General features: G+C 38.7%; 1 protein-coding gene across 1 annotated transcript in view; it reads right to left on the bottom strand.

The window, feature by feature from the left end:
- Positions 1 to 16,926, bottom strand: part of LOC122790046 (NADPH oxidase 1-like) — a 351,263-nt gene that overhangs the window by 254,225 nt on the left and 80,112 nt on the right. Inside the window, exon 4 of the mRNA XM_044057612.1 lies at positions 14,064 to 14,148. Within this exon, the coding sequence (XP_043913547.1) occupies positions 14,064 to 14,148 (85 nt within the window). The remainder of the gene's footprint in view (positions 1 to 14,063; positions 14,149 to 16,926) is intronic.

The raw sequence follows: 16,926 nt of genomic DNA on the forward strand, positions 1-16,926 counted from the left end.
AAGGCAGCCATCAGGGGTGACACTGACTCTTGCTCACACCATATTGTGGCATTCTTATACAGCTGTGAAATATTCTAAAGTACAATCATCAAAACTCCCCTGCTCTCTGCATCAGACCACATAGCAGTATCATTCTGGCTTCCAGGTACAGTACAGAACACAATGTAATCCACCAGGTATGCACACTAAGTGAGGAATTCATCTTCCAGAAGATAAATACACAGACATACCTCACTTATCCAGGGCATGTTAGAGGAAGTGAAGCCACTGCTGTGTATTTGGGCATACTGATCACATGTAATGTTTACCTCACAATGTATAAGGTACCACTGGGAACCCCCTTCTGCTGCAATATCACTGTAGGACAATATATTCATTTGTAACAACCTTACATCAGCATCTCTAATCACTACTGACAAGTGGCCAAGTACTGTTAGGAATAAATTATATGACCCTAGGTCACGTGTCTAGTACTCACTGCACATTTTCAATGTCTTCTCCCCTCAGTATATATTTTCAAGAAATGTCTGCCTTTTATGACATTACCATGCTTCCTAGTTTTTTTGTGGAAACAAAGATACGAAGATGTTAAATAGGAGTTCTACTGCTTGCTATTATTTTTCAGCCACTACCAAAAACATAGATTATGGTTTCAGTGCACTCCACAAAGCATGTATGTGCCCCCTATTGGTTGTGTGGCAACCATACATATATATATGTAGGATACAAGATGGCAGGGCAGTGCAGCTAAGCCACACGGCTTGGGATTCAGCGTCTACTACTCAGGAGGACAGGCTAGAACTGGTGTTTGAATTTTGGATGAGAGAAAGGCTTCAGAAAGCAGTGAGGAATATCATCAGAATTAATTACCGACTCATGGCAGTCAGATTCCACTGTTATGATGGGGCAGTATTCATAATCTCAACCTATGCCCAACAGCAGGGTTTTGATACTGATGGAAAGAGTGCATTCAGACAGCAGTTGCAGGACCTACTAGATAAAGCAGAACAGCATGAACCTACTAGATAAAGCAGAACAGCATGAATTGGTGTGGATAATGGGTGACGTGAATGCAAATATTGCAACAGACAGGACAGGATATGTGGACTACCTTGCTCGACATGGGTGGGGCAATAGGAGTAAGGGAGAGATCATTCTAGACTTTGGTATGACAAATGGCTTGATAGTAGGCAACACATGGTTCTGAAAGAGACAGTCACATGTATACATACAACAGTGGCCAATATGCACCTCAGGTTGACGTCCCCTAGAAAGGACAGGGTACAAGGGTATAATCAATGATTGCAAAGCCATCCTCATTGAAACAATTGCCCCACAGCATAAACCATTGTTTCCTACAATCAGCTGCAAGCAGTGGTCAGAGAGGCCTCCAAGGTTAACAGACACCAGGCTGAAGACCTGGAAGTTGACTGAAGAGAAGGTAAAACCTTTCAAGGAATTACTCAGGACTTCCAGCACCCCAAATAAGAGGGGAAAATAGGTTTACTTGAAGAAGAATGGCATGCACCTCAAAACAGCATGTGTGAGGATTACAGGACTGATATGTAGGTGAGCCAGGTAAGTTAATAAGGTACATATGGAAAGCAGATGATGGAGTGCAGCAGTCCAGGAAGTCTGCAAAAAAACACAGAGTCCAGACAAATGGTTGTAAGTTGAAAAGAATAACCATGTTAGGAAGGAATATGAATTGCCTAACAAAGAAGGTAAGAAAGGAGTTGCAATAGCAAAGAAAAGGGAATTGGAGGCACTCGAACAGCTTCTGCAGAGACTTAATAGTGGCACAAAGATACTACATCAGGTTGCAAGGCCAAGACAGAAAGATAAAGATAGTTAGACACCCTTCATAAGGGAGGCCAACAACAACAAGCTTACCAGTCCACAGGACATCAAAGGCTGATGGAAGGAGTATTTGCAGCAGCCTAGGAATGATAATAACCCCACACATACTGTACTGCCCCAGAAATAGGCTACAATACAAGACAAACAGGATACCACCCTGGAAGAAGTAAGAGTATCACTAAGGAAAATCAAGTCAGGGAAAGCAGCCCACAGTATCTGATGAGCTCACAGCAGATATGATAAAGATGATGGGTGAGACAGGGAAGAAATGGCTCCTTAGGGTACTTGTAGCAGCATGGAGAGAAAGGCGTATCCCAGGTGACTGCTGAAGATGCTTATTTGTGCCAGTGTACAAGAACAAATAGGAAATCCAGAACTGTGAGCAGTTCAGAGGCATCCAACTCCTGTCACATTGCATGAAAGTAATGGAGAAGGGGATTGATAAACAGCTCTGCAGGGTAGTAGAATGTAAGGAGGGAGATGAGCAGTTCATATACAGAACAGGAGGCAGCACAACTGACCCGATGTTTGCAGTAAGACAATTGAGAAGAAGAGTCGAGGAAAGAGTCCAGTTGCTCATTCCTATACTTGGAGAAAGCAGATGACACAGTCCCTAGAAAGCTGTGTTGGGCAGTACTGCAGTGGTTCAAACTCCCAGAAACATTGGTAGAATCATTGCTAGGTAAGCAAAAGGACCCCGATGACTCAAGTACGAACAGTGTCCAGTCTCACATCTGGGTCAGTCGATACAGTCATTAGTGGATGCTTTTTTATGTCTAAAGCAGAATAGGTTATAGAATATTGCAAACTGTCAGTCACTAATACAAATGTGTATTTTTTTCCAGTAAGAAAGAAGCCACTATCTCCATTTTAAAGGGTGTTATGGAGAATGAGGTGATGCAGTTATAAAAGGTGCAGTTTCCCAGTTAGAAACCATATTACCTACAACTTATTTTAAGATTCTTTACTAACTATTGCTTGATATGAACTCTTTTTCTAAAGAAATAGTAGTTGCTAATAACTGATACATATGCTGTTGAAGCACAAAACAGTATTACATTTCCTTCTGGATTTTTCACTCCTCAGTTTATCATTTTGTTGCTGTATCTGCTATTATTCTGTTAAGAAAAATAATCAAAATATAAATCAGTTCTAATCCTGACTGACTGCAGTTTGTTGATTTTACACTGATATCGAAATCTGTTTAATTACTTGCATCTGTCTTAGACTCACTGAACTATATTCTTCTAGAAGTGCATACATATGCCTTCATTGATAGTCTCAAACTGATTATTAACTGAGCAGTAGCATTTCATTGTTAATGTATTATACCTTTCTTCTTCTGTTTTTGGAGCTTTCCCGTGGGTCCCACCCATAAATGGGTTGTTCAAGTAAGGAACACACACATATAGATATACCAATACACACATCTACACACATGCATGTATATATATATATATATATATATATATATATATATATATATATATATATATATATATATATACATCAACAAATCAAATGTGAATTTGTATCCAAACTGGAAGAAAAGCTCTCTTCACCCAAGACTGGAGTAAACAGTCAAGAGGAGAAGGTAAACACTTGCACCACACCACACTTATTACATAGTCCCTCAAAAGCTACACCACCAAAACACACACCTACATTTGTGGAGGCTCTCAATAAAAATCTACCCAAGCAACAGGGACATCCAAAGCAGAAACGCAAGCAACCTCCACCCCACAACACAACCCAAATGACATATAGCCCACAAACTCAGTGTCCCAGTCAACCACAGCCCATAAGGCATAACAACGTACCCAACACTCTAGTCATAGGTGACTGTATAGTCAGGCACACATATGTTCCACTCACCAGGCTAAACAAGGAGAAAGTTACTGTCAGCTGCATGTCAGGTGCCAGGATCCGCCACATAACGCACGCACTCAGGTCACTCCACAACAAGTATAAATATGACTCTGTCATTTTAAATGTTGGTGTGAATGACCTGAGACGTACCTCCCTGGACTACATGAAAAGAGACATGGAGGAGCTGTCCAATCTTATAGCCCAGGTAGGTATGACCCTAGCCCTGAGTAGCATCCTGCCATCACCCAGAATGATACCACAGTACAAGGACAAAATGAATGACTTCAACAATTGGTTAGGCTTCTGGAGTCATTCTAAGGGGATCCAGTATCTGTCTGCCTGGGATGACATGATTGACAAACCACGATGCTTTGCCAGAGATGGCCTGCACTTGTCAACCATGGGATTCTGGATACTGGCTAAGGCTCTTGCCACCCCTATAGTGCCTTTTTAGGCAAGGTTCACATGACAAATTCACCACCGTAACAGGTACAAGCAAGCAAAATCTGAGGGTAATGCTACTTAATGCTAGAAGTCTAAACCTTAAAATGCACTCACTCGAGGCACTCCTTAAAATGGAGAACATCAACATCTGTGCAATGACAGAGACCTGGTTCAAGGCTCCAGAGAGCACCCCTGCATTACCAGGCTATAATTCATACCACACCTTTCAGCCACCTAATCTGGACCGAAACACTAAAGGTGGAGGTGTGTCCATATTCATTAAGGATATCCACACCTCCAGGCTAGTTGCTCAGCATAATGCCTCTGAGATTATCCAAGTGCAACTAACTCTGGGCAAGACCACAATCCAAATTGTAGCTTGCTACAGTTCCCCCATCATGCCCTAGGATTCCCACTCATCATTTCTTGATACACTGGAAAATATTAGGGTACAATCTAACACCCTAATAATGGGTGATTTCAGCTACCCCACCATTAACTGGGAAAAATACTCATGTACCAACTCTTGTGCTCAATGTTTTCTGGAATTCATAAATTTCAACACCTTGGATCAACTTATCCACACCCCCACCAGGAACAGCAATATCCTAGACTTGGTCATTACCAACATGAACAACTGGTGTTCCACACCAGAGGTCAATTCCTCGTTGGTCAGATCGACCACAAGCTAATCACCCTATACATCCACATCCCACCCCCCCTTTAGGGAAACCACCGTAAAAAATTTCTCCAAAGCCAACTTCACGCTTCTTAAGACAGAAGTGGCAAACCTCACAACACCCATGCTGACGGACAATAGAGATACGACTGCTGAATCCTATACAAATGCACTTTATAAGCACTTACACGAGTGCATGGATCATGCAATCCCTAACAGAACCAAGATGCTATCCTCCAAAAAAAGGAAGCCAGTCTGGTGGTCCCCCACCATAAACAAACTCTACAACAGAAGAAAGAAACTGTTGCAAAAAAGAGTAAGATCCCATGATTGGAGGAACTCCGTGGTCAGCCTCAGTAAGAAGCTGAGATCCCTCATAAAATCCTTCAAAGGTAGTTATGAAAACAAAATCACCACTGATTCTAAAGACAACCACAAAGCATTCTATAGCTATGTCAAGAATCTCAATGGCAACACGCAGATCTGCTGTGAGTTACAGCACGATGGCACTAAATATACAGAACCAACTGATATTGCCAACATCCTGGCAGATAGGTTCAGTGCTAACTTTACCCCTCTCTCACCCCCAAAAGGGCACATCTCTATACTGGAAGAATGCAAAGTTCCTGTAATCATGACTGCACAGGTAAAAAACACACTCTACAAAGCCAAGAACACAGCATCCATGGGACCTGACAACATCCCAGGCTGCATTCTACATGAACTACAGAATGAACTGGCACCTCACCTAAGTACAATGTTCAGACATAGCCTCACCTCAGGCTTTGTGCCCAATGAATGGCACACAGCAAAAGTTTTCCCACTCCACAAAGGGGGAGCCACCACGGACCCTGGGAACTACTGCCCCATTAGCCTGACGAGCCTGGTCTGCAAGGCTATGGAATGTATCGTCATGGAATTTATAAACAATGACATTGGTAATCTCCAAACTCTGGACTCTACCCAGTTTGGGTTTGTAAAAGGCAGATCATGTCTCCTAAACCTGATAGACTTCTTTGAAGCGGTCACCAAAGCCGTAGATGAGGGTAAGGTGGTTCACACAGTCTATCTAGATCTCTCCAAGGCTTTTGACACCATCCCCCACTCTGGAATTATAGATAAACTCACTAAACTAGGTATAAATCCCTATGTCATAAGATGGGTTGCCAAATGGCTCACTGACAGAACCCACATTGTGAAAGTAACAGACTCTAAATCCAACTTCAGACCAGTGACAAGTGGAGTACCACAGGGTTCAGTCCTAGGTCCTCTCCTGTTTGGTATCTACTTCTCTGAAGTACAGGCTAACACAGAAGATCTTTGGCTAACAAAGTTTGCAGATGACTGAAAACTAGGAGCCATAATTAAAACTCCTAATGATGTCAAGACAGATGCCTGGTGTCAGAGCCATGGCCTCAAGCTCAGTGCCAAAAAGGGCATTGTCATCCCCTTTGGTAAAAACTCTGTACCCATGAACGACCACATAGGCAGCAGTCTGCTTAACACCGAATGTGTGATAAGATATTTTGGGCTCCCAGGTGGACAGTAGTCTCTCCTTTGATAATCACATCGCCACAGTAGTCAGGAAGTCCCTTCTACATAGCACACCTCATCACAAAAGGGTTCTCATCCAGGAAAAAAGAGGTCATTGTTGCCCTCTACTCGACACTCATTAGACTCATTATAGAGTACAATGCCCCTTTTGGAATGTATCTCACAAGACATCTGCAGTAGCTGGAAAGGCCACAGAAGTACCTCACAAAGAGGATTAATGGCCTCAGACAAATGCCCTACACTGACCTCCTCAAAAAACTCCAGCTTTACTTCGTAGCATATCGCCTACTCCGAGGTGATCTCTGCCTAACATATAAAGCTATGTCAAACCCAGAGCTGTTGGACATGCTACACCTAAAGAAATCCCAATCCCTCCGATTTACATGCTCTAGGGATCTAAACCGTTTCACCATAATAAACAGGATATGCTGGAGGAATAGATTCCTGTCCCAGAGACTTCCCATACTCTGGAACAAGCTACCCATCTATTGTCAAGCAAAGTTCCTCATTAGCACTATTCAAGAAAAATCTTGATGAGTGGATGGGAAATAGGAAATACACCCCGGGGATCACTTCTGTGGCTCTGCTTGACAGTGGCACAGGAAAATAACTTTCTTGGGTGGCGTAAGCAAGGGAACCTTGTTGACTAGGCTTACTTAGGCCCTTGGGCCAATAGCCTAGTACCTACCTATGAACCTATGAATGAACCATGTTGCTTTACCCACCTTTACGTAAACAGTGATAGGCCAGCTATAACAGACCATAGTTGCTGCTGCTGTCTGCTTGAGGGACCTACTAGTTGTTGCTTCAAGTGCACCAAGTGATACCAGATGCTCCCCCAACAAGACAGGATAACAGTCCACTGTATAATCATTTCTCTCCTTTACACCATCACCTCCTAAATGCACATGTACACACACTTGTACAATGTACCAATAAACCATGCATATTTCCCCACCTCTATATATAGCATGGATTCAAAGGATAAGTCCAGCTGTGACTCACAGCAAGTCATTACATCACCCATACACCTGCATTCTTAATCCAACCTCTCCTCATAATACTGCAACATCCATGGGAACCCAGCTGTTGATGACCTCAGCTCTGGATTGCCATCAGTTTTTCATAGGATCATAGAAAGTTACTAGGCTAATGGCCCTGGGGCTCTTACAAGTCTAGCCAAGTTCTTACCCTTATTTCCACGATCAGCATCTATTGCTGCATCCAAGAGGGACACAGGTGAAACCCCCACTTGTACCAATACTATGTTTTCAAATGTTTTTAATGTATTTGATGTTATTTCAACACATTTTTCATTCAATGATGTAAAGGGTATTTAAAGGAGTGGTGACTGAGTGACATTGTTTCCGTTTCTTTTGTGGAGTTTCTGAAGAAGTTGGTGTATTAAAACTGATGAAAAGCTTGTGTGAAGCTTAAACTTAATAAATCTTTTATTTTCTTTATTTGGCATTTGGAGATTTATTTCATAGTTCCTGAGGTGCGGAGGAGTGTCGTGCATCTAATTCTTTTCACAGTGTGTCTGCATTACCTTAGTGTGTCAGCGTTCTTTTTTTTTTTTCGTTGTTTTGTTTAAATACGATCTATTCTCTGTGGATTTCTCTTTTCCAGATATGATCTCTCATCTCTGGATTTTTTCTCTTTGTTTACAACTTTTAATTGTGTACTATATATACTTTTTTGTCATCAGCTTTATGAAGATTATTTTTAAGGGGCACCAATATGGGGAACTGACCAGGGCAACAGATAAGCTAGCTAAGGTACTGGTAAGCAGATATAAAGTTAGGGTTGTACGAAGGGAGTAGCCACCATGGGTCCAGTTTGTTAGGGGATGCATTAGGCAGATGCCAAGTGTACTGTACTCGCATCTAGAAACGAATGCTGATACTGCATTTGTGATTCAGGTCAGAGCACTTCAATGCTTTATGAATGATATTTACCTGTAGCAAGTAACTGGTTACATTTGTAGCAAGCAAGCAGTTTCTGATCGTTTTCAAAGGAGAAAGTGTATTGTTTTTGGTCCACAAGTATGAGACAATCCTTACTTTTCTTATTGTTTTTTTTTGGGGGGGGGGGTCTTCAAGTTAAAGTTGAGGAGCACTAGCTCAAGGAACAGCACATGGAGCCAGAATAATTCACTTTTTTTTCTAATGGGAATTATTCCTGAGCTGCTTTCTGGGTACTCCTGCATGTGATCTTGTGACCGCCTCCCAGTAAATGTGTTGGACACCAGTAAGCCATATTGATCTGTCCTTCATTATTCCCTTTGCCCCTAACAATGAGCATGCAGACAGTCCTCATATCCTGTTCTGTCTATCCTGATATAAACCATGCATACCTTTCAACTGTCCGGATTTTTGGAAAAATCACTGATTAGTCACATATGATGACATAAAATTGACTTGAGTCTGTCACTGATTCTGAAGACATCCATCTCTGTCCTCATAAGACTTTCTCTTACTGCAGTTCCAATACCATTTCTAGTCTGTCCTCTAGATTCTGTGACCAAGAGACCTTGCTGCAATATTCTTTCATCTTGTCTCCTAGATACCCAAAACATCAAGTTGTCTATTTCCAGACTGTATCCAGCCAGTGAACCCAATACTCCGGATAGAAATCCTGAGTTCATTATTGACAAGTTTATTGGGTTTACATCTGACATTCACTTAACAGCTCTATGCCAGGTAAACCAGTCTGGGCAACTGAAGCCTAGATGTTACTACAGTAGCTAATAAAAACGAAAACAGAAACAAACTGCTGCAAAAACCGCTAAAAGCCGAGACTCTTCAAGACCGCTATATTTATTTAAACGCTCAATAAACACGTTTTTCGTCCAACACAACTGGTTAGACTTCTTCAGAACGAAGGCAAAAAAAACTGTCAGTTAGAATTCAATTAAAATTCAAAGTTCCAATATATAAATTCCCTGCCAAATGATGTTTATGTATGAGCACATCAGAAGTATCAACTTGCAGAAAGAAGAAAATGCCCTTGCAAGGCATATTTTGAGTTACCCTAACCATAGATTTAGATTTAAAGTTATTGATCAGATTATGCAGAATGTGAGGGGGGGGGGGTCCCTTTGGTCTTTTATTAGAAAAAATGGAGCTGTTGTGGCAAATCAGGCTTAATGCGTATATAAACCCAGGCTTGAACGAGAAGTGCTCCTTAATGTGTTTATTAAAGCTTAAAAGCTTGAATAGATGAAATATTTTCATTTTTAGAAATTATGGATGGTATGAACAAAATACATTGGAGTGTAGATATTTTATTGATATTGTTCAGATTGTCAATATACGTATAGCCTTTTTGGAGATTATCTAATGTATAGATTTTAACATATGTATGCAGTATGCATATTTTTAACAAATTTATATATTTAGGCATACAACATAGATTAGAAGATTTTTTGTTTAGCTTCTTTCAACATGTTGTTAATATTTTATATTTTTTAATAATATGGTTGTATTGATCTAAATAGGTCACATGTTTTGGACCGTAGTTTGGTTCATGTTTTTACTTTAGCTTAGGTTTATTGATGTATCGTTGTTGCTACTGATTTGTAACAAGGCAAAGTTAGTTTGATTTGTTTTAATATAAAACTTGGTTAGAGTCCTTGAAGGGTATATACCTTTAAGAATGATCAGTGTTATTACATCATTTGGCGGGGAATTTATATATTGGGACTTTGAATTTTAATTGAATTCTAACTGACAGGTTTTTTTTGCCTTCATTCTGAAGAAGTCTAACCAGTTGTGTTGGATGAAAAACGTGTTTATTGAGTGTATAAATAAATATAGCGGTCTTGAAGAGTCTCGGCTTTTAGCGGTTTTTGCAGCTGTTAATACAGTAGCCGCAAACTGGCCAATATAGGGGTGCATCTACTCATCCTACTGTTAGCATGGTTCTCTGGAGTAGGTCAGGTCCTTAACCCATTTAGGACTGGCAAACACCTATGTCTGCTTTTGGTGACATTATGTTGACATGGCAAGATACCTTAGGACCAGTATTTGCACCACAGACAGGCTAGCCTTTGTCCAGTACACAGCATATGGTCCATGTTCTCCCACTTATAGCATACAATATACTGTAACTGACACATGAGGAAGATACTCCACATGACTCCTCCATGAAAAGACACCACCAAGAGTCTGAGCTCCAGCCTAAAATTCCATTTGTTTTGAATGCATTCTATTGGCAGTCCCTTAAAGTTCAGCTGTGAGGTCTGGGTTATATAACCCAACACTAAACGTGAAAAATGAACCAAATATTAACTAAGTAACCATGAACACCTCCGTAACCCACAAGAACCCCGGCAAAATAATTATAAACATTACAAACACGAATACCAACCCCTTCTGGTAAATAAGTCCCAGTAAAGAAAACCAAAAAATTAATCCAGCAAGACAGAGGGACTCCAAAACGGCCAATTTCAATAAAAAATGTTTATTGTCGACACCACAAGCACTTTCACAGACTAAGCTGCTTCCTCAGGTAATGTCTATCAAACTAAAAAACTCAGTATAATACCATATACTACCTTCCTTGATTAATCATGTGACATCAAGGCACTCAAATTACTTAAACAGTCTAATAAAAGCATATGCATAATACCTAAGTACAGAAATCATAATACTTATATAACCCAACACTAAATGTGAAAAATTAACCAAATATTACCTAAGTAACCACAAACACCTCCGTAACCCACAAAGACCTGGGCAAAATAATTATAAAACTCAAGAATACTTTACTAAAGGTTAATAAAGTATTCTTGAGTTTTATAACTCAGAAGAGAGAACCCCCCCCCCCAATCATTCCTGTTTTGCACAAAGTCTTGGCCTATCACAAACCAGTATGGCCACATTTAACCAATGATAGTGGTTGGATGGCAAAGATTTCTCGAACAAGATCTAAAGTTTTAAGCTATATGGTTTAGTACTGGTTTAAAATTAATGATGTAATGAAACACAAGCAACACCTTGTTCCTTTTGATTTCAATGTTTTCAAATAAATAAATACAACTATTCACTGATTTAGTAAACTTAGTAAACAGAGAATGATGTGAAATTAAGTGCTCATCTGCTTATAGACAATAATAAAAGTGATCTAATCAGAAAGATAATGACTTGTTATTGGGATCTTCTAATTATTTAACCTAAGGAACAACTGTATTTTTTCCCTGTTTTTTTCTGTTTTAATTTAACACTGATCAACAGACGTTTGCCACTTGGACTAGGTTGACTCAGGATTTATCTCCAATAATACTAAAGGAATAGAAAATGTATATACATTTCTTTCCAATAAGTCTGATGTTTCTACATTACATATTAATTTAATATGTTTACATCTTGAAGTAATTTTAGAAAACAATGTTTTTCTGTTTGATAGTGATTACTACTTACAATTAATTGGCCTAGCTATGGGGACGCCTTGTAACAATAGCTATGCTAACATGGTCTCTGTCTGGGAAGAAAAGAATGTATTTACATATGGGAAATTTATAACATATGTACACTCATATTTTAGATTTGTGGATGATATATTTTTTGTGTGCATTGGTAATGAAATTGATTTGGAATTATTTATAGATTATTTACATTCTGCCACTAATTTTCTTAGATTTATAATGCCGTGTTTGAAAATCTCTATTGACTTTTTAGATGTTAGCTCATATGAGGATGTTGATGGTGTCATACATACTAAATTATATCAGAAAGAATGGAAGAAGAACACATATTTGAATAGGGATGGTATACACCCTTCATATGTGTTTAGAAGTGCTCTAAAAAGTCAATTTAAGTAGTCAAAAGATTATCCAGTGATGATGTACAACTTGTTGAAATGTTTAATAAATTAGCTTGTTATTTTCAGCAGAGGGGTTATAAGGTAGATGAAATTAATAAAGCCAAGCAGCAAGTTTGGCATGTAGAGATACAAATGTTTTAAACATCAAGGCTATCGAACAACACAGTGTTACAATCATCAGCAATTAAGGTTACCTTTATATTACTCTCATAACATTTAAAGAAATGTGTAAAGTTATTGAGAAGAATTGGTATATTTTGACAACTGATAATAAAATTAAAGGGATGGTTGGTGATTCTCCTAACTATGCCTTTAAATATTAAAGGACTTTAAAGACACAGCTTTGTTATAAGGATAAGCAACAATCAACTAAAGTAAAGTTTAAGAAAATGGGTATGTTCCCTTGTTATGATCGTAATTAATGTAAATGGGTTGCCAAAACTGATATTTTCATACATCCTTGCACTAACATCATATGTAAGCTCCATACTAAGGCAGATTGCAAAACTAAGAATATTGTTTATATTGCTTGATGATGTTGGTAAAATGAAAAGGACTTTTAGAAAATGTGTTAGTGAACACATGTATGATATTGGTAAAAAAGACAATAAGAATGCTATAGTTTGACATATTAATGAAACTAGTGATCGACGTATTTTTAAATTTTTAGTGATACAAGTCATACTGGAGAGCAATAGACTTGGAGATATACTAACATGTACTGAGAAAGCATAATATAATTGGATTACTAATATAATTGGTTACTAAACTTAACTCTACACATCCTCCAGGTTTAAATGATGCATATAGTCTTAAACCTTTATTGAACAGGTGGTAATTAATAATCGTGATCTAAGAGTTTATTGAATAAGCTGTGTACAAGTGTTTTTACTTACACTTGAGAAAGCGAAGTTATGTGAAAGTGCTTGTTTTGGTGCTTAATAAAGAGCTTGACTTCCTGCTACCTGGTGGTGTTTTTTCAATTATTTACCAGTTTTGTGTGACTTCCCTGGTTTTGCCCTAGTATGTTTCTAAAACCCTATTCAAATGTTGCTTGCATACAAGGTAGAATTTGAAGCTGCCCATACAGTTATCTATGTTTATCTTGAAGGTGACAAGAGAGCTACTCTGCCTGACATGTAGTGGAAGTTTGCTCCAGAGGTGAGGGGTACACTGGGATATGAATCAATCACACTAATGTGTCTTATTTATCTGCTGATAATAGTTTATTTTTTTAACCTGTATTTGAAGTATTTGTTTTTATTACTATATTATTTGAAGTGTCATTTGTTCTGAGAAGGAATAGGACATCAAAAAGGACTAGACCTTTCATGGTTTGAAAGGCTAGCCACAGATCTCCATGGAGGACTCTGTAAGAGACTGAGTACAGAGAGATGGCTGTCAGTCTGTCCTGATTGTAATAGAATATCAGAAAAGAGTCCTCTTGAAAACAAAGAACAAAATAAAGGCACTATTTTAAAACCACTACAAACAATACTAATGATCTGAAACAGAGGAGATTTTAGTCTCTTAGAATAATAATAAGGTAGTACTTCTGGTACTTTTCAATACACACACACGCACACACACACACACACACACACACACACTAAATTAAATATCGTGCACTGAAGGTTTATGGAACCTTATGGTTTGAGATGAGTGGTCAGACATTTAGGACTATTCTTGTTCTGGAACAGCAGCCTAAGCTTTTCTGCAACAGCTTCGTGAGAGCAGTTCAGAGCATACTGGAGTATGAAAACAAAATAATATATTGTGATATATCTAATCCTTGAACAGGCAACTTTGTTAAAAGATCACCAAATATTACCAGTATGCAATGCAATCATATAGGCCACCAGCTTGTGAAAGGTGATGTTTTTATCAAGTTGCTTTCTTATGGTCCGTCGGCAGCACTGAAAGAAAAAGAGTAAGTAAATGTAAACAAGTTCAAAAATCTGAATTTACATTTTTAAGTAGCTTGTTTAGCTCTTCTGGTGATAAATACAGTTTGTTATCATACTGCTTACATCACAGATTATTGCCATTCTGCTTCTGTCAGAAAATACTGATCTACAAGCTCATTCAGAATGTAAACACCACAGGTGATACACACACACACACACACACACACACACACACACACACACACACACACACACACACACACACACACACACACACACACACAAAATCAAGCACACATACAGGGACATGTACACAAACACACACACACACACACACACACACACACACACACACACACACACACACACACACACACACACACACACACACACGACTGCCTATAGTAAGATTTTCCAGTTACAAAAGTATAGTCCCTGGAAGATAGCAGCTGTAACCACAACATCTTTTCTGAAATATGTCATAAAGAAAAATATTATTGTTGAAGTAAGGACATTTTTCATTTTTCATGCCCTGATTCACTGTACTTGCATTTATAAAGCACCACACATTAACTGTAAATCTACACTCTACCTTAACAACTCAAACTCTGCCAAGAACTCTTCCCCAGAGCTTGTTTTAAGAAAGCCAGCCATGCTCAATCAGTAAACAACTGCACCATAGTCAGGCATATTTACACCTTCCATCTCCGGAGATTCAGTTAGTTTTTATAAGGCTGTTGTAATTTAAGATACACATTATTATTTTTAAGCATTCTTTCATTTCTGAACAAGATAACTATAATGAGGATAGTAGGGTTAATTGCCCCATGCCCTCAGCAACACAGGGATTATTCTTCCATACTTATTATCACTCCTAACTAGTCACTTTAGTCAATTGTTTGGGATCTAAGAATAAGTAAGCTTTACATCTCCTCAAGGTTAACTTAACTAGCTGTGTATCAGTGTCATCAGTCTAGGTGAATTTGTATGAGATAGCTGGATATCCTGAGGAATCCGAGAGCTTGCTTCCTCAGCAGACATATTAACTTCTCCATCATCTTGCTCGAGCTCTTGTTCTCATTCTAAGAATGCCTCTAGGATAGTTTGAAGGCCTCTGCTTACAATGATGCCATTCTCAGCTTGAATGACATTAGACTGAGGATTAGAAGATTTGCCAACAGTTACTCCTGGTGATTCGTATTACTTCCCACCACCCACTTGGGCTCTTGTGTTTTGATCTCGGTACCACTCTAGGAAGGAAGAGGACAAAATGTTTCCTTTATAGAAAAAAATGATAAGCAGTTTTAGCATTTTCTTGCTTCTTTTCTACATTCCTGTGAGAGAAAGTCTTTTGCAGTATCTCTGACCCTAGTGTAGAGTTACTTGCCCATATTTGACAACCTGTCTTCAGTTCTGCTGTGCTCCCTCCTGTTGCACTATGAGGACTAATGCAATAAGGCATCAAAGTAATGTGTGGATTAGGTTATTTGAAAATTTGCTTTACAGTCTGAACTGTTCAGTATAAGTTACTTCAAGTACCTCACAGATAGCCTCATCCTTTATTCATGTCCAGAGTTACAACATTTCTTATGAATATGTACAAGCAATGAGTACAGCCTTATGCATATTCATGATGAATATGTATAAGCAATGAGTACAACCTTATGCATATTCATGATGAATACATATAAGCAATGAGTACAGCCTTATGCATATTCATGAAGAATATGTATAAGCAATGAGTACAGCCTTATGCATATCCATAATGTTTTCCTACTACATACATTTTCAAGGTAATAAAGGAATACAGAAAAAAGTCAGATAGCAACACATCCATAAGAGGGGCTGCCACTCCCTCTGAACCCCTATTACAGTTGTTACAATTGCAATTAAACTGTTAATGAGGTTATCATTTACTATTCATTTCATTATTTTTTGGCTTAACCATGTTTGGAGTACAAAGTCTATGGCCTCTTTATGTTACATTTCTTAAATGTTATTTTTTTTGCTATTAGACTAAGGTGGTGGGTGCAGGGAGGGGGGCAGTACCCTTCCTTGCTGGAAGTGGGCCTTATTAACCGTAATCTAAATAAACAGTAAGATGTATTTTCATCTTAGCTGTTCAATGGCTTTGTTGTAACAATGGCATGATACCACATGCATTTTTCATAACTAATGGTCTGAATTTTAATGTCTATCAATCAGCAAGTGTCAGTCATCTGAAGACATGCCCACAATTGCACGAAAAATGATGTGAGATGCTTAAAGTAAGTTACAACTGTTATTTGAAACATCATTCATCTGTGGGTAATAAAGGTTATATTTAGCCTAGATAAATCCACACTTTTCCTTAAAATATGGCTGTGGTCAGTACTTTGCAGGATATCATCCATAAGGATTTATAATGCAGTGATGGTATTTCTATCACTCCAGTGGAAGCCATCCTGATGGTTTGGTATTTTGAATGCATATGGCTAGTTTTTTTTTGCTCAAATATTTTATTAAAACATTTAGCTAGTTTTGAGTAAAGATAAAGTGATAAAGTATTTATCACACTGGAAGAAGCCATTCTGCCTGTTAGGTAGGAGATTTATTTTGAACATATTTAGGTAGCTGTAAGGATGCAGTCTTATCTTTTTAGCCTGCTGCAGTGGAGCTCAGAATAGAGCATTCAGTTTGAATCAGCTCCGATGCTTGCATGCCTGACAGCATTTGCCCTTGTGTGGTGAAACTTCACTTTCATATAAGGTAGCTACCAATACCGCTGATACTTTTTGATGGTAAATA

Source organism: Protopterus annectens, chromosome 15.part0 (genome assembly GCF_019279795.1).
Source record: "Protopterus annectens isolate FY-2018-M chromosome 15.part0, PAN1.0, whole genome shotgun sequence".
Classification (NCBI taxonomy): domain Eukaryota; kingdom Metazoa; phylum Chordata; order Ceratodontiformes; family Protopteridae; genus Protopterus; species Protopterus annectens.